The sequence below is a fragment of the Lycorma delicatula genome, chromosome 4 (genome assembly GCF_047948215.1).
Source record: "Lycorma delicatula isolate Av1 chromosome 4, ASM4794821v1, whole genome shotgun sequence".
NCBI classification, from domain to species: domain Eukaryota; kingdom Metazoa; phylum Arthropoda; class Insecta; order Hemiptera; family Fulgoridae; genus Lycorma; species Lycorma delicatula.
In genome coordinates, this window is record NC_134458.1 from 73,968,913 (window position 1) to 73,988,731 (window position 19,819).

At 30.1% G+C, this 19,819-nt stretch overlaps 1 protein-coding gene across 1 annotated transcript in view; it reads right to left on the reverse strand.

Moving 5' to 3' along the window:
* svr (Carboxypeptidase D svr) overlaps window positions 1-19,819 on the reverse strand; it is a 125,262-nt gene that overhangs the window by 5,792 nt on the left and 99,651 nt on the right. The window contains exons 16-22 of the mRNA XM_075363351.1: window positions 19,573-19,665; window positions 18,135-18,246; window positions 10,979-11,124; window positions 7,402-7,546; window positions 4,330-4,446; window positions 2,562-2,717; window positions 192-371 (exon numbers count right to left, since the gene is read on the reverse strand). Coding sequence (XP_075219466.1) covers window positions 192-371; window positions 2,562-2,717; window positions 4,330-4,446; window positions 7,402-7,546; window positions 10,979-11,124; window positions 18,135-18,246; window positions 19,573-19,665 — 949 coding nt within the window. The remainder of the gene's footprint in view (window positions 1-191; window positions 372-2,561; window positions 2,718-4,329; window positions 4,447-7,401; window positions 7,547-10,978; window positions 11,125-18,134; window positions 18,247-19,572; window positions 19,666-19,819) is intronic.

The following is a 19,819-nucleotide window of genomic DNA, read 5'->3' on the forward strand; positions in this document are numbered from 1 at the left end:
TTTCCTGGACCAGGTCAAATATTCCACGGTTGTATCATATTGTAAGTTGAATGCAGGCAGTGATTGTACTGACATTAAATATGGAAATTTTATAAGGTAACCTAACTCTTAACTTGAATTAAAAATGTATCACAGAAATTCATATTAACTGGATAATTTAAATAGTAAATAATATATAAATTTTTCTTAACCTCGAATAGGTGTTCTAAACAATTCAGTATCCTTCTCATCATCACCATCATCATTATCATCATTAAATAAATATGATTTCTCTGGTACAAGTGAAAATCCATGTTTATATGAGTAGGGATCTCGTTTGCACTGCAGATAACAGCAGAAGAACACTCCCAAAAACAGCATTCCTACTGTTCCTGTAAATTAAGAAGAAACAATAACAATATATTAAATCTAACAATAAAAAATATTTCATGGGACAGAGCATTGACAAATACAAAAGAACTTAAACTATCAATGAAGAAGTACTATCCAATACATTATAGATCTAATAATTAAACACAATCCTAACTGTTTATTTGAAATTAAAATAAAAAAAAAAAATAAATTTTTGATCTAACATCTTGGATTTATTTTTTACCTTAATGTGAAAAACATGCCCTCTAATAATACTTTATTTATTTATTTATTAACCTATAATAAGAAGGTACACTAGTTACAATATTATGATCAAAACAGATAAATTAAAAGAATCAGTATTAATGTAATTTTTCTCTACCGAAACAAAGAAAACAACACTGAAAGCAGAAGACAAGACAAATCCAGTGTTGAACTACCATTACTGCTTATTGGCGAGCTTTTTTTTTGTTGGAAATCAAAAACAAAGTTATAAAAATTAAGTGCAAAAGTTTAGTAATATTATTTTTTAAGTCTTAACAGATACCAATAAAAACATAAATAAGCACAAATTTTATATTAACTTGAATAGTTGAAGGCCATTCATTAATGAAACACAGCAACTCAGCAGATAGAGTTCAATTATGTTGGGAATACAAAAATCTTGTTTGGTAGATTAAAATGGAAAAAAGTAACAGAAAATTTATTGGAAGAAACTGGATTGTAGTAGAGTCAACATATTCGTCTACTTTAATTGTACATCAAATAAATATGTATATAAGAAACTATAACATGTATATAAGGGATATGTAAAAGATGATTATTATCTAGATTACAAAGTTCTATAATTTTTTTTATCATAAAATATCATTTTAATTTTTACACGTGATCTTCCTCAAGTTGCATGCAGGTAAAATTGAACAACTGATTGAATGAGGACATGCTGATAAATTTTAATTTGTGATATAACAAGTTAGGAAATAAAAACAATAACTTACTTTTTAATAACAGATGATCCACGGAAATCCAAGAAAATCAGCTATTTTGATATCAGTGAGTATTAAATTAAATTACATAATTATTACTTCTAAATTAGTAAAAATTTTGATGATCGTTGTTTAATATTAAAAGGATTATGGCTTTCTAGGTCTTCTGATTCTATATCAACAGTTTTTTCTTTAGGGGCTTTTGAAAAATATTATTTAACTGTTATACCAATAAAGAAATGAAAAACAATGTGATAAATGAAACTGAAAAATTACAAGAACTATATTATGAAAATTATTCCTCAGTTCTGATTTAACATATTGAGCACTAACGATTCGTTAATGTTTCATACTGAACTCTACGAAGGGACTGTGACGCACTTGTATGTCAAATGTCTATATTTTATACTGCTGTTATTCAAGTTCAAGGAGATGGATTGGATTAGTTTATGTTCAGTCATCATTCAAAAAGGTTTTTTTAATGTTGAAGTAGTTCGTGGATCTCACTCCTGCAATTTTTAATTTAATTTTTTTTAAGTGTTCACTCTGTCCTCATGGTTTCCATAATTCTTGTTGATTTTTAAAGTTTACCTTTATTTCTTTGTGTTTAAAGAAATACTGAAATAATATAATATAAATATATTATTTTATTTTTCTCATTTTGCTTAATGAAAATAAAATTTCCTAATTTTGCTTTCTGTTTACTTAATAAAAATTTTGCTTACAAAAGATAAAATAAAAACTACTAATAAATTATGATTCAATAAGGAATGTAAACTGTGAAAAAAGATAGTTCACAAGGACAGGTGACATGTCGATGAATCGTAGAAATGTTTTATGGACATATGGCTAGGCACAGCAAATACACTTGTTTTCTTGCATCACACTGAACATGTTAAAAAGAGTAACAGCTTGTCTAGCTAGTGGATATTTCTAATAATTATTATAAAATTCTATTCTAAAATTCATCTATTTTAAAATAAAATTAAAGGCGTAGTAAAATTAATTACACGGTTTATGATATATTTTTATTTAACAATCTAATTAGTATTTTTGGGGTGTATGGCTTTTGGTTTTTTGTGCATGTATGGGTTGGGTTTGTTAGCTTAAAATCTGCAAAAATATTACAAGCATGACAACACAGATGAATTACATTAAGGCAAGGAAAGAAAGAAATTTCTTATTTATATTTAAATCATCCTATTATGATAGTGAAACACTTACCTGATAACATAATAAATATAAATCTTGGTAGACCAAGTACAGTTTCATCTTTCATTAGTCTAAAAATTTTTTTCTGATCCTTACTTTCAGCAGTAATTGTGACCAGTTTCACAGATGGTAGATATCCTTCAGCTTCAACTCTAACAGTGTGCTCTCCTAATAAAGTAAAAACAAAAAAGATTAATAATTACCACCAATAAAAAATTGTATTCTTTGATATGAAATCTAAATCATTTTTTCTTTTAAATACTAGATTAAAAGTGGCAAATACATCTTGTCATAGTTATCTAACAGGTTCTAAATGATCCAATTATGAAATGGGTAATCATCATTTATGACGTTATGTTGCATCTCTTATCACAGTTACATAAACCTGCACTATTATTTCACCAAAGTTGCAGAAGAGGTGATATGAATATCAACATATCACTTTCCAGGTATACCCTAGCACTTGCACAATTTTCTCTCGGTCACTAACCATATTTGGTTTTGGCTAAAGCTAACAGTTTTCAAGGCTGAATCCACTTTTTAAGACCACTATCTCTCACATAATATTACTGACTATTTCATCAATTTTATGAATCTTTCATTTTGTACACAGTAGCTGATGCTCACCAGTGACAGAATTCCAGTAATTGCAAAGAGGTCAGTTTACCCCCTGCAGTGATGATATAAGTCCAATATAATCAACCTCTTTTATTACTTAAAAGGAGTCACAGGAATAAGTGGAGATGTTGTTCTATAACCTTATGCGCCATCCTTTTAAGCTCCTTATATAGTGTGAGTGTAATAAATCCCAAATATTAACATTTCAGAATCACTAATTCTCACAACCACAGATCATGACAATTTTGACTTTTCATGACCGAACATTATTTATATTTAAGCAACATTGTATAACATTTTTAAAAATACATTGCAATCAATATTAGCAATTGAGAGTAAATTAAAAAAATTAAATATTTTATTGCATTAAAAGCAAGTTTGAACACTAAATCCATCATCTAAAGGTTGTTCAATTGCAGTTGCTTTACAGAGATCAAACAGGTTTAATTTTTTATGTAGTTATGGGTATGAGAAGGGGCTTTTCTCAGTCCCACTGATATATTTTTAAGTAACATCCATAATTCTTCTAACAAGCAAATTTGCATCCAATAATTTTTATAAAGTTTTAGAGGAAAAAATTTAAATACAATAAGGTAAATGAATTTGGCTCCTGTGAAGGAAATTCTACAAAATAGATAATAAATTAAAAAAAAAAATTGAATATCTTTATGGACTAACCATTCTGTAACTTCATCCACTTCAATCAGTTTTTAATTTTATCTGAAGTCTAGTTTTGAATACCATACATTATTTAAAGAAATAACTGATTTCTGAGACCAAGGATCAGATTTTATGCCTCTCTAGCCATCTTACTTTAATTAAATGCATTATAATTATGCATTTTATTAAAATGCATAATAAAATCTACAGCTATTTTAATAACACATGTAAATGCTAGTATGATTTTTGTTAAATAAATTTATCTGGAGAGTAATATTATTGCACTATTACTGAATTGGCATTACACAGAACATACTCATTTTGTATTACATGGTCCGAGTTGTTTTACAAGCTTGTTCCTAATGCCACTATGTACAAGCAGGAATAGTCAGATATACTTTCTCTACGAATAGTAACGTTAGCCTTATTATTTAATATATAAGTTTTCAAACTAGATTTTAACTGCAGTGTGTTTTTTAAATTAATTATTTATCAATTATACCTTCGCTTAAAGGTAGCCAGTATACAGCATCATTGTTGACTACAGTTGAAATGTTACTTGCAGGATCTGATATAACAGCTCCCAGTACAGGGTGGTTTTTCTCATCTGTTACATAGCCTGGAAAAAAAAATCAGAAAAAATGAATATAGTTTCTTTCAAAAGGCTTTATCATACATACACATATACTGTTCGCCCATAATGAGAATAGAGCTCTAGAGAATGCAGCAGTGAGCTACTATCGTTTGTGTAAGAGAGAAAGATGATACATATGTGTGTGTGAGAGAGACAGATGGATGAAGGGGACTGCTACTTCCCTCCCCATGCCTCATACCACAACTCTATTCTCATGCTGGCTAAACAGTAACTAATGAATTTTCATGCAACAGCAAATTTTTGAATAGTAAATGATTAAATTAAAATTCAAACAGTGGTTTAATAAATAATCCTTGTTAGAATATAAATAAGTATTTTCAAAAAAAAAATTAGAGGTATAAAAGAGAAATGATGATGACAACATTAAATTATTGGCTATCTTCTGAGAGTCAAGATTTATTCTGCATACTAACTACATAAAATTTAGAAAAATAACTGTAACGATAATAAAAGAATATGGGGGTTTTAAAGCTATTTACTATCTCTTAACTTTGACTTACACTAATGAATCAAAAATAAAGTGAAAGAGTAACTTTAACAGTTTTTCTCTACAAGTGTTCAATATGAGCACTTTTTGTCATGCAGAACACATCCAATTAATAGGAGAGTTTGTCCCATACTTTAACTAGCATGTCTAGAATAACGAAAGTGACAGCTGCTTCAATGTGCCTTAAATCAGGTAGGCAGTCAGGGGAAAATGTAATTCAATTGATCATGTACAGAGTTATGCCAGTGAGGAGGTGCACCATCTTGTTGCCAAATAAACTTCTCTAGTCCATCTTGCAGTTGAGGATAGAGCCGTGTATACAGTATATCTAAATAACTACAAGAGTCTATGGGGATTTTCCGACCCCAGATACGGACATTATGGGTGTTAACTTTTCCACTTAAGATGAAATGTTTACTTAACAAAAACACAATACAATTACAAAAGTTGCCATCTTCATGCTGGACCATTTTGATTCTGAAGTCGGCACACACAGCATAGTTGGTAGGCTTCAAAGTTTGCAACAAGTGTAAATGGTATGTGTAATGGTATGCATATGTAAACGTTTCCTTACAACATTCCAAACCGTCATCACTGGCACTGAATGTACATTGAACTGTAACTACAGATTTACATTTAGTAAACTGCAGCACACAGAAAGTTTTCTGTTCAGAAGTCGCCAACTTTGATAGTGGTGCTGTCAAGTGGAAATATAGGGAATCAATCTACAGCCATGCGAACAACTAAAACTGTTTCTTTTTTATATCTGATACTAGCCTTAAATCAACACTATATACTCCATCCAAGAGGTGTTAAAACAAATTAAAATCCTGATATTCTTTTTTGTACTACTGGTATATAAAAACCCATTTTTTATTTCCATCATTATATTTTAATCATGCAATTTCAACATATATACTTTCAAGTGCACTAAAAATAGGTATGTGAAGATCATTCAATAATTAAAGAGACAAACGGCTGTAGAAAAATTATTATTTATTCAATGACAATGAAACTAATGTTAATTCTCAACATAATCCCCTGCTACATTTAGGTACTTATCCTGTCTTTCCATGAGCTTTCTTATTCCAGTAGTAAAGAATTGTTCACTTTGCTATCTGAATTATTCTTGTACTGCATTACTGACCTGTTCATTGGTGGTACTATGTAAAAACTGTTTGAGAAGACCAAAAACAAAACTCTGATGGTGAGAGATCGGGATTGTAAGGTGGATGTGGTAACACCTCCTAAACTGACCTTTGAATACCTTCCCATATCCTTTGAGTAGTATGGGGGGTGGGTGTTATCACGAACAAGAATTAAGCGTGGGAGAGAATAAGGGCATTTTCTCCATACTATGGGTTTCACTTTATTTTCTACCAAGTATACATAGTACTCACTTGATTACGTTTTTCTTCCATATAATCGCAGTAAATCAGGCCTTTATAATCCCAAAAACCATTATATCACTTTATCAGCTGCCGAGTAAATTTGGAATTTTTTCTGTTGGATGAACTCAAATATTTCTGTTTCATACACTGATGTTTGGATTTGAGTTCAAAATGATGAATCAAAGTTTTATCAAAAGTTATTATGTGATCTGAAAAAGCATTATGTTTTGCTAAAAACCATTGTTTATGTTCTGTACAAATGTGAATTCGAGTTCTCTTTGTGACTTTTGAACCAAACCTCAGGTTTGGTTCAAAACCTGAGGTTTGGAACCAAACCTGAGTTTGGAACCAAACAAAATGGTTTGAACCCATTTTGTTGTAATTCAGGTTATCATGGATAATGGAATTGACAGTACTAGTACTTGCACTAAATTTCAACTTTTTCCCAAATGTTTAATGTCTCTTTGTGAATAAATTCATTAATATAGTTTTGTAAAGGATCAATACAAAGATTCTTTTCATATAAATAAACTTAAAAAGATTTACATAATTCTTTTATCCTTCTATAACTTGATGAAATGTATATTGTGATGTGTTTTGTACATATGTTTTACCATCAAGATATATTAGAATTATTGCATTATTTCAGATATCAATAATAAAATAAACAAACACATACTGTCCACTACACATTTAAACGTTTTAAAACATAAAGATGACATTATAGTAATGCAGCCAAGAAATGATAAGAAGGCACTTAGTTGACTGTCATGATGCAACAATTCTGGATGGAACTTATGTTCTGAAATATATCATAATAGCGAACACCTCGTGAAAAATTACAAAAAAAATAAAATGAAGGTATGTAAATAAGTTTTTTCAATTGTGACTTGAATCAAAAATGCTTATTTTATAAAATAACTTTCAGTTCAACCAAAATATAACTAAAGGACTTGAATTTCAAGTGAAACCAACAACAGTCAGATTACACCAAGATGATGTACATTAAGAGACAACCTCTGGAGTATCTTTAACGCTTACCTGAAATACCGGTTCCAGTATGTCTTATTGAAACTGGCTCATTAGATCCATCGTATATCCTAATTAATTTAACTATCAATGATGTGACTTTGTTTGGAAGCACTTCTGTGATCAAAGAATAGTTTTCATGATGAGGACAAGATACCTAAAATTAAAATAGGAATTATCATACAATTGAATGAATTTTGCTTTAATGAATGAATAAGTTGTAAATGAAAAAATCAAAAGAGTAGCTATAAAATATCAATTATTATAATAACAGTTTATTTTAAAGTTAAAATTAATAGTAAAATTTTAAATACTTTACAAACTATGATAATCAAATCAAATAAAATAGTAGCTTGGTACATCATTTCAAATTCAGACTCGGAAACTGTCATACAATAAATCTTTAGCTTCTTTTTAAATATATTAGGTCAGAACACAAGGTGGGAGAGAATTATAACAACAGATTCTCTAGGAAAAGGAAATATCAATTATTATAATGACCTAAATAAAATGATAATGAGCTGGAGTATTCAAAACATTAATCGCGTTTTTTTATATAAAAATTACCAGTTACCAATAACAGTTCAGTTACATTAGTAAAAATATATCCATTTTAGAATTAGAGGCTTTCTGTTTAAATAATAAAAAAGATTCTTTCATTTAGATTATTAATGATTAAATGTTTACATTTTCAACCAAGTTTCACAAGGAGAATTATCTACAATTATTTTAAAGTTAAAATTAATAGTAAAATTTTAAATACTTTACAAACTATGATAATCAAATCAAATAAAATAGTAGATTGGTACATCATTTCAAATTCAGACTCAGAAATTGTCATACAATAAATCTTTAGCTTCTTTTTAAATATATTAGGTCAGAACACAAGGTGGGAGAGAATTATAACAACAGATTCTCTAAGAAAAGGAAAACATTTCTGACACAATGTACCATTTGGTTTTGGTAATATGAGCATCATTGCATTCCTAGTGTTCTCAAATAACATTCATAGCCATGGTCAACAACGGCCCCTTTATTACCACTTGGACAAAAAAAAACTTAACCGATAACTTGAAATGTATAGAACCACCTTAAATTTTTTTAACACTTTTCTCACACTAAATACAGTGAGGCTATTTCTCTCCTTGCAGTGAGTAATAAGACATACAAAAGCCTTTTGTAAACAATTTCAGATTTGATATGAGTTATATAATAACTACTACTAATACTAAAATTCAATTTATAGTTGATTAATGAAAAGTAGTGTTGTCTTAAGATAAATTTGGGCATAAATACTTTAAATAATAGAACCAATGTAATAATACGCATGAATGTTTTTTGAACTGCTGAAATCAGGTTAACCATAGAAGGTTTGTCTGGAACTATGATCCCAAAATATTTAACCTGATTAAACTATTTCAGTACATTGTAATCATGGCTACCAACAGAATTAAAACTCATTTTATGATAATGTAAGGGAATAACATTTAAAAGAATTTGGAAGAATAAAATTACGATATGTTGTTTTTGTTGCATTAAACAAGCCACCTATTATTAAATATAAATCAAAGGAAAAAAGTGAATGGAAGATTATCAATTATATATACAAGCAACATGTGGATATATAACAGGTAAATTTCACATTATTGATCAAAATTTGAACTATGAACTGATGTTTTTGACAATCTTTTTTCACATGGATCTGAAAACATTACATATTCAGAGTGTTCCACGAAGAAACTTTCAGGAAACTGTTTTCAGTGAAAATAATTAAAAAAGTTCTTATAAATAAACACAGGTCTGGAAACATTTTGTTTTCGATTTAGAGCTAGTGAAAGATTTTTGCCTGGATTTCAGCTCTTCTAATAAAAAGAAGCCGTACTGTAATTTTTAGGACACAAATAGGCAGTAAAGTTAGTGATTATTTATCACCAACTTTAAATGGGAGCTGGGAAATAGGGATAAAACAGTTTCCAGAACTGTAATTTCAGTAGTTTTTAAGATATTCGATGAAAAACACAAAATTTGGTGTCAAAAACAAGTTTCGGTTTGTAGTACAAACCGAAAAAAAAAAAGGCTAAATGACTAATAAATGCAGAAGATTTTGTAACAAAACTTATACAGAATAACAAACCTAAAACAACTCATTTTTTAACACCAAATTTTGTGCTTTACATCAGAAATTTTAAATATCTTAAAAACTACTGGCCTTACAGTTCTGGGACTTGTTTTATCCTACTTCACAACTAAAATTACATAAGAAACCACATCTTTACTCCTTAATTTGGGTCCCAAAAATTACAATAGAGCTTCTTTTTATTAGAAGAGCTGAAATCCAGGCAAAACCCTTCCTAGCCATAACTTGAAAACAAAGCATTTCCAGAACTGTTTATATGACCTTTTTTCATTATTTTCACCCATAGAACGTGTCCTGAAAGTTTTTCCTTTTCTTTGTGGGACACTTTGTATAAACAACCATAGCTTAAATTCTGCTGAAAACTGAAACACTGTTTGCAAATTTCAGAACTTATTAATGAAAATTTAAAAATAACCTTTTGTTGGAGGTTTATTTTAGTTTGAAATAATATTGTAATCTTATATATACAGACAAAAGTTTGTCTGTTTGTGGTTTGTTTATTTACAACATCATGTGAAACCAACTGACAAATTGCTTTCAAACTTGCAGAGTACATCCGTGTTATCCCAGGGAATGTTTTATACCACAGGCCAAGGCCCGAGCTCCCTTGGGGATGAAGTGCAAATTAAAAATATTCATTAAAGAAAAAATTAATCCAATTACTTCATTATTATATTTCTGTCACCATGGCAACAGCAATAAATAATAGATTTTTCGTCGTCAAAGGTATGTGTATTTTAGTTATCGTAGTTACTATTATTCTGTCTTTTGTAATTTAGTTTTTTTTTCAGGCCTCTATAAAGCCTGAATACTTTAATTGATATTTATCAGTATTATTCTCACAACCATGAGGATAACAAGTATTGCAGGGGTCCAGGTGGTGGAGCCTTCTGGCTAGATGGGAATGGAGAACCAAGTAAGCTATGCGGCCCTGGGATAGGCCCTGTGGCACCCCTGGGTCGGCTTCAGAGTTCACCTAGGCCAACCTGGTCAGACAGTTGGAGCTTACTTTGCTCATCTGACTGGCCAGAAATTAATATAAAATAGATAAGACATTTTATTGAATTAAATATATAATTTAAGTCAATATTTTGTGAAATTATTTTTTAACAATGTAGGCAGCAACAAAACATAATAATATAGAGTTAAAATTTATAAAAAATGCTATAGTAAATTTTATACACACTTTGTGAAAAGGTTTATATAAATAGATTTCACTATTCTATAATTTCATTTAAAATGAATGATGACTAAATACAGTCTGTGGGAATAAACTAATATTAGAACAGGGGATTAATATGCGGATCTAACCGCACGCACTATATAAGAACTATAAAATGTGGGCATTTTATGGGTAAAAGTATTCTAAAGATATTAATGACAAAACTTTCATCATTATAAAAAGTGCTACCTAAATTATATTTATATAAAAAATAATAAAGTAATATTTACATGAATTTTGTACCATCCAGGAGGAAGCGTAATTTTAAATAAAGCATTATTCTTAGAAACATGAAACTGATGCATTGAAGAATTCACAGTTATTACTGCTTCACGCATTTGCAAACTAGCAGTATCTTCAACTCTACCTTCAATTCCTGTACAAAATACAACATTGAACAAATTTTAAAAACTAGATTAAATTAAAAACTTCATTTCAAATTTTATTAAAGAAATTCAACACAGGTAAATGCAAAAAACCCTTATTCATTCTACATATATTTCTTACACCTGGAATTTCTCAGGTAGTATTTAAAATACTTATAAAAAAAACTCCTGACATTTCTATTGAGCAATCCCAAGGCCTATGAATGGCACATTGCATATCTCATGTTTTGCTGTATGGTTAAATTTATTCAATCATGTTTTCGGGCATTCATACCATTCAGCTACCACAACAAAAGATACAACTTATACCACCCGTAGTAGTAAATATTTATACATGACAGGATAGAATTAAAACAAGGGAAAAATGATGTCTTTTAAGTCCACAATTTACATAACCTTCATCAGGTAAAATAATAGACTTAGTTTCAATAAATGCTGTAAAAGCAAAAATATACCTATCAGCCAGTTATCCATGGTATACTGAAAGGTAAGAATGTAGTTCACTACACTAGTCACTTGTAATCGTCTTCACTGAGACTTACAACCTTTGCACCATAATTATATTTATCAGATTCTGTTACCGGCCCCTTCATTATAGGATTATCTAAATAGGTAATAGAAAAAAAAACATTATAGGATCAGTGAGCATACATATATTAAAAATGGCTTATCTCAAATGTTCTAATCTAACCATGAAAGGAATAGCTTGGAATTTACCTACAATTCTTTGCATAGTTCTCTAATGAGTTAACACAATTTGTCTGGAAGTATTGCTCACAAGTAATCTGCAATCAGTTGTCCTAAATTCTACAGTATATCTCTTAACAGAAGTAGAGATTTATTTTCCCATGTGTTGAAGATGTTGCAAATTCATCATTTGTATTTTTGTGTTAGGTTCATCCACCTTTTTCTAATTTATAAATCGGTTAAAATTTTCACAATATTTCATACTTCTGCTAGGATTATCATAATTAATTTATTTGAATGTTATTTTCTATTAATTCTAGCACTGTCACTCTAATATTTGTAGTTGACACCGAGATAATTAATGAAGAAATAAACATTCAATCCAATGTAATATTTTTAAAAAAATTTTAATTGTTAAAATGAAGAATCAGAAGGATTAGTTTCAAGAAAGTGTACAACAATTAGAGCAGGAGGGACAAAGTAAAAGAGGCCATATAAGTAGTGATGGAGAATGGAAGGAATTTAATATTAATAGTTATTTGACAATTCCAACAATGGAAGACTCAGTGTTGAAAGTAGTTTTGAGAATGGAGGAATTCCAAAATCTGTGTCAACTACAAATGTTAGAGTGACAATGCAAGGAAGGGCAGAAAATAACACTCAAATCAGTTGTAAATCGGTTTTTATTCAAACCATATAAAAAGCAGATATTACCACAAAAATTGGTATTATAAAATCATGAAATATGATAAACAGGGTTTTAAAATTACATAAATAATGATGCAATAATAATATTTCATGAACGTTACTTTCGTTTATGCAATTTTTCTCCTTCAACTCACTGGTTTATTCTCTTTAAATACCTTCACACAGTTTTGAAAAGAGACAAAATGTAAAGTATAATTACAAGTACATACGTTTTACAAATAACAAACCTAAATCCTTCTTTACTAACCCTTTCTATTTAAAAACGTCAAAATTACATCCTTAACAACTTTTTATGAGAGAATTTGAGTAATGACAAGATTCAAATTCTTTTCCAACAAAAAGTAATTTTTCTTAACATCACACTGTTACAACTACAAGTTACAATAAATAATTAATGGTTACTTTAAAAAAAATAACAAGATGATATTTGATCATTATTGTTTGAAGAGTTTTAAAGACAATTTAACTTTTTTTTCTTATTACTGATAAATGTTGATATTGCTGAAATAAATAACTCTAACATTAATGTTTTTCACCAGTAAATCAATCATTCTTATATACATGCTAGTATCCAAAAAATAAACAACTTATAAAATGGCCAAGTACTTATCCAGAATAAAATTAACAATTAGAATCGTACATCCTAGCACAATATATATATATATATACAGGTTGATTCAAAAAAACAGGAAATTTTGAAAGTTGTGTTGGTAGCTGTGGGCGATTGGTACCAGCCTCTGACAAGTGGCGCCAGCCTCTCTAACCTAACCTGCCATTTAGTTGTCATGGATCCTTGGAGTGGTGCGCAACATGCATTTGCTATCAAAGCGTTTTACAAAAACAATGACAGTGTGGAGGGAGCGCGTAGAGAATTTTGCCGTCATTTTAATCTGGGATGGCACGACCGTGTTCCATTAGCACATGCAGTTAAAACATGGATATCTAATTTTGAGAAAACTGGTTCGGCAATAAAAAAGAAACCTCCAGGCCGTGAGCGAACCGTCCGTACACCACAGAATGTTCAAGCTTTACAAGATGCTGTCACACGAAGTCCACATCGGTCAATCCGTCGTCTCTCAGCATCTTTACAATTGCATAGTTCAAGTGTTTGAAGAATGTTAGTGAAGGACTTGCAATTCCATCCATACAAGCTGCAGATCGTCCAGGAACTGAAACCGAACGATGCAGTTGTGCGAGCACAATTCTGTAATGTAATGCTTCAGAAGATAAATGATAACGAAGAGTTTGTTCACGAACTGTGGATGTCAGACGAAGGGCATTTCCACCTCAATGGATTTGTTAACAAGCAAAATTTCAGATACTGGACACAAGAAAATCCTACGCAGCTACACCAGCGTCCTTTGCACAGCCAGAAAGTGACTGTGTGGTGTGCTATGTCATCTTACAGTGTTATAGGCCCTTATTTTTTTGAGGATGACAACGGTCTTGCGATTACGGTGACGTCGGCTCGTTACGTAGCCGTGCTTGAAACCTTTGTTGTGGAACAACAAAAGAGATTTCCACCAATTCTTAACACAGCCTGGTTTCAACAAGATGGAGCAACGTCACATACTGCACGAATATCGATGGCAGCTGTACGCCGATTGTTTGGACAACGTGTCATTTCACGAAATGGTGACATTAGATGGCCTACCAGATCGCCTGATCTCTCAGCTTGCGATTACTTTTTGTGGGGTCACCTTAAAAGCAAAGTGTTCCACAGTAGAGCTGCTACAACGGAAGAACTGAAGGCAAAGATCCGAGAAGCAATTGCGGAAATTCCAGTTGAGATGTTACGTCAAACCATGAACAATTTAATGAAGAGACTTCGTGAGTGTTTACGTAGAAGAGGAGGTCACCTGCAAGATGTCATCTATAAAAAATAAACTAAAATGTATGTATCGTAAAATGGCAACATTTGTACAATTACATGAAATAAAATTCATTTTCTAAAAAAAATTTTTCGTTAATGTTATTTAATTTTTTTAATTTCCCGTTTCTTTGAATCACCCTGTATATTGTGCAACATATATATATATATATATATATATATATATGTGTTATACAAACAACAGTGTTTAATTTTTGAAATAATTTATTCAGAAAACATAACTTTCTAACATAAATAATATAATATAGAAGGTTCTACCATAGAACACAAAATTTGCTGGAATGCAATAGCGATTGTACGCAGGCTGTAAGAGTAAACAAATGTATTGGAAAAAATATGTAAATGGGTAATGGAGTTTGAGTAGCAGAAAAACAAATAGATAACTTCTAGAGAATTCTATTAAAGGCTGACCTTTTCAGAAAGTTAATTGAAGACTTCCAACTTTTCATCTCAACATGGTTTTCCAGCCAGCTACTGGAAGACCTACTTGGTACTATTGACTTCAATAGTACCAAGTAGGTATTCAAATAATACTTGGTACTATTGACTTCAATAGTACCAAGTACTATTTGAATTTAACTTATTCAAAAGCTTATACAACTGACAATTTTGCAGTCAATATGCAGAAGTACAGTTCAGTATATAATGGAGATTCACATTCAATGAGCAAAAATAAAATGTCTGTGTAATGATTCAATAGTGATAGTTAAGAAGTTGTGAGCTTGAGATCAGAGTGTTGTAATGTTATAGGATGGTAAGAATGGCTTTAACAATCCATCAGATATTAGTTATAAGTGAAAAAATTGTTTGTTTAGTGTGATGTTTTATTCATTTTACAATAATTTTTAAAAAGCTGTATACCTAATAAGTCATTGTAATCATAAATGTGATAATCTAAAAAAGAATAAAACGTTTTTAAGTAAGTTGTCAGTGAAACATAGAAAGTTATATATCTAAATTAGTAAATACTATTATCATATAATAAAGTTAAATGCTACTGTAAGTTAATCAGTGAGTTTGTAATTAATATTAAGTGTAGAATTACAGCAATTATACATGAAGTAAACAACTGTAATATTCAGTAAAAGACAGAAAGAATGTTAAGTACAATTTGATATGGTTATACAAAATTATTTATATAAGAGTATATTTTATCAAGAAATTATTTATAATATGAACTAATTAGTTTTATGAAATTAGGTACTGTTAAGTAACTTAATTGCTGCACTCTAGCTAAGATGGTAAACTGCATTCCAACAATAAAATGATCCCACAATAACTGGAATATCTTATGAAACTGAAGGTTCTAGAGACCGATAAAATCCACTGTTTAATACACTAGTTCTAATAGATATCTTTATAAATTTCATGACTGTTCTTTCAAACAGTCATGTCTATGTACTCATTTTAATTTTTGACTTGTATTTTTAACCTTCTGATGACAGTTTGAAAAACTGAAAGATCTTGAGAACATATATCTTTTTTGCTGGTAAGGCGGTTAAAAAATGTTTAATTATTTTTTTAGATATTTTTATCTTCAAAATTAGTAAATAAATATATACTACATCCAAGAAGTCCCTGAATCCCTCTCTGCAATTAACATGTTACTACTGTTTTGAAAATTGTACAGTATTTGGTTGCTCTCTTTTTACCTGTTTAGCTTCCAGAAGCACCGTAAGGCATTACTTCAGAAGATGAATGAGGATGGTATGTATGAATGTAAATGACGTGTAGTCTTTTACAGTCTCAGGTCAACCATTCCTGAGATGTGTAGTTAACTGAAACCCAACCACCAAAGAAGACCGGTATCCACAATCTAGTATTCAAATCCATACAAGAGTAACTGCCGTTACTAGAATTTTATCCTTAGAACTCTCGACTTCATAATCAGCTGATTTGCGATGACAAGTTAACCACTAGACCAACCCGGTGGGTTACAGTATTTGGTTCCTAAGAAATAATTTCTTTACTACAGTTGGTATCCCTGTTCTCAAGGTCACACAGGACAATTGCTCTTTTGTTTCCGTCGCAAAGCTTTGGGTTATGTCAATGGATGCAATTACAATGTTGAAGAGCGGTTGGTGAAGTGTGTTTGCAGACAGACATGCACTTATTTCTGGCAGTGTTAAAGACAGGCTGCATAGTAAATGGAAATGCAAATATGTTTCTCCTTCACAGATCTGATTTCAAATTAAATCTATTTGTAAACTAATGGCTGAATTTAATATACTGTGGTCAACAATATGTGATCATATTAAAAAAGACTTGAATATGAAATCATACTGACCAAATTTTTTGAATGAATTATCAAATGGAGACATGGAACAGCACGTTGAAGTCTACTAAGCTTTATTAGCACGATTTCCAAATCCAAATGTGGTGTCTTGAACAAAAATGTTATTTTCTGACGAATGTGCAATTTATTATAGTTCATGAGCCAGGAGTGTGGTAGGAGAATCTTTATTTTGTGCGTGAATAAGAAAGTAATCCATTACATGTCATGATATAAGCCAAGATGACACCATGATGTTTGACCATATCTTTTTGAACTGTATGTGAATGGTAATTCTATTTGCAAATGTTGGAAACAACATGATTAATACCTCAATCTCAATAGGAGAGTTTCAAGGAATATGTCTGGATACAGCAAGTTGGGGGTGCAGCTCATTTTGCTCTTCAACGATTTCCAGGCTGCTGAATCGACCAAGGTTTATAAGCATCACCAGCCTCATTACAATGGTCATCATTAAGCTCCATCCTTACAACACCTGATAATGCATTGTAGGTAGTAGTCAATGCATATGTATCTCAACGTTAATATGTAACAATTGAAGAATTCCTTAACAGCAAAGAATTTTTTAAAAATATGAAGGAGGAGTTTGAGGCACATAGATCTGTGCATTCAGCATGATAAGTTCAAAATAAGTCCACAAGTATATTGGTCTAGGAAGAATGGGAACTTCTTGAAAAACTATACATAAAATATAAAAAATTCTGGATCAGCTATTAGTACAGAACACATGAGGAGGTTAATTTTTAAATGACTATTAGATATTAAGTTAGTAACTACTATGTTGCGTAAGGTTAGATGTCAAGAAGTTTAGGTGGAGATAATTGGGGAAAAATTAATTTCTCAATTTTATGTAAAGTATCAAGTGAAATAAATTAAAAAAAATATTGATTAAGTTAATAATATGTCAACATTAAAACTTTATATTATTCATACGTTAATAATTATACAAATTTTATACATGTCTCATCCATGAGAAGCCTCAAAAGTGGATCCATAGCTTACTTTAAGGCTTGTTCTTTTCTTAATTAGTGTGCAATAACAATAATAAAATGATCAGGCCCCTTTCCATTTGTTATTAAAGAAAAAGAACTCAAATTTTTCAAAAATCTGTAGTTGTAAGTTCTGCAATGAGAATTTAGGTACACTTTATCTTTGGAATTCAATAAACAGCACTTTCTAGATTGCCTTTAAACTGAGTATGATCAGTTGCAAAAATTAAAATTGAACATACAGCCTACAAAAAACAGTACAATCTCAAAACATGAAATAAAACATAAATATTAACTTATGTAATATAGAAAAATCAGTAGATTACAAAAAAGGAAAAAATACAAAAATTAACATGTTTCAAAATAATAAATTTGAATGCCTAATAAAAGCAGTCAGTAAACTACATTAAATATCATGTCTTATATTCTGACCTTGACTCACAGAAGCCAATAACAAGTTCATGAGGTGATTCAGTGAATCTCTCCACATCTGTGGTATTTTGGATGGTTCATTATAGTTGCAGCAACTCAAACGCACTGACACCTAATTAAATAAATTTATTATCATTATTGTAAATTTCAAAAGTAACATCTTTTTTCTTTCTTACAAGTAACACAGGGGAAGAGAACATTAAAAGTTTATGTAGATTGTAATGAACATACCTAAGGGGATTGTATATTACAGTGCTCTTAAGTAACATAAAAGACTGATGGTTTGATATTAAGATTGTTTGAATGCAATTAAAAGAATAAAATTCATTCTTCTTCTAATTCATTCCACTGTTTGAACAGTGTGTGTGATTTAAATTGCGGGTAATCTGGGGTATACAAATTTGACTGCTGAGACTGTATTATTATGTAATAAGTTCTACACAAGACAAAGCTTTAGATAATGTAAAGAACAGACAGAGCACTTCAGTCAATGAATTTAATTTGTTAACTATAACTAACAAAAATCTTTCAAAACCTAATTTGAACACTGGCATCAGGTTTGGTGGCATTATCACACCCAGCATTCTCTGCAGCAAAAAGCTTAATATAGTGGAGAAAAGTAGCTCAGACAAAGGTAAAATATTTTACATTCCCGTTTAAAAAATCTACTGTACTTGGTTTTTAAAGTTTTCAAATACTCATATATTACATAATTCACTTTATGTAATAAAGTTTGGTTGTAATAATACAACCAAAAAAGTAAAAAAAATTGTTAAAGGATAATTTATGTTTACTTTCATAACCTGAAAAAATTAGAGAATATAAGAAAATCTAATACAAATAAATCTCAATTAAACTACTTCAGATGTGGTCATAACTGTTTTTATAAATCTCCATTCATTAAATACCATTTTCAAAAGTTATGCATTCAGGATGGCCATGATTTCTTTTTATCACCCTTAAGCATCAAAATAATTGTAATAATAAAAGAAATCTAATATCGCCAAATCCATATTTAATTTCTATTTATGAGATCAACCAACAAATAGCCTAATGGTTTGGACAAATGATATTAAAAAAAAGGTACATATAAGTTGCCAGAATGTAAAAGTAAATACAAATGATAAGTGATGTATGGCCTCATCATAGTAACTTTCACTTAAACACACTATGTTATGAGACTTCAAGGTGAACAATGAATTAACCTAACACATTATTGATGATAATATACCATTAATTCAACAGCATCCAAAATAACTGACAGTTTTGTGTAAGATTTGACTATTTGTAAACAATAATTAAGTAATACTTGTCAGTAACAGAATTTAAAGCTCATTAACAATAAGTGTTTTCAGGTATAATATTTGCAAATAATTAGTAAGATTAATTTCAAACAGGGATCACAATTTTAAAAATAAATATATTTAAATTAACTTACCATCAACTGATTAAGTTTGCTAAAGTATTCCAACACACTCTGCTTAACAGTAACAAAAGAATTACTACCACTTTCACGACATGAATTTGGAGCCTGTTTAAAAAAAACCACCATAAATGCACCAAAAAATGAAAATTCCTAATCTTAACTATACTAAGTGAAAATGCATACATAAAAATTTATAATTTAAAAAAAAATTATAATAATTAAAATAAAATGCTAGTACTGCTGTTTTAAGAACTTGATT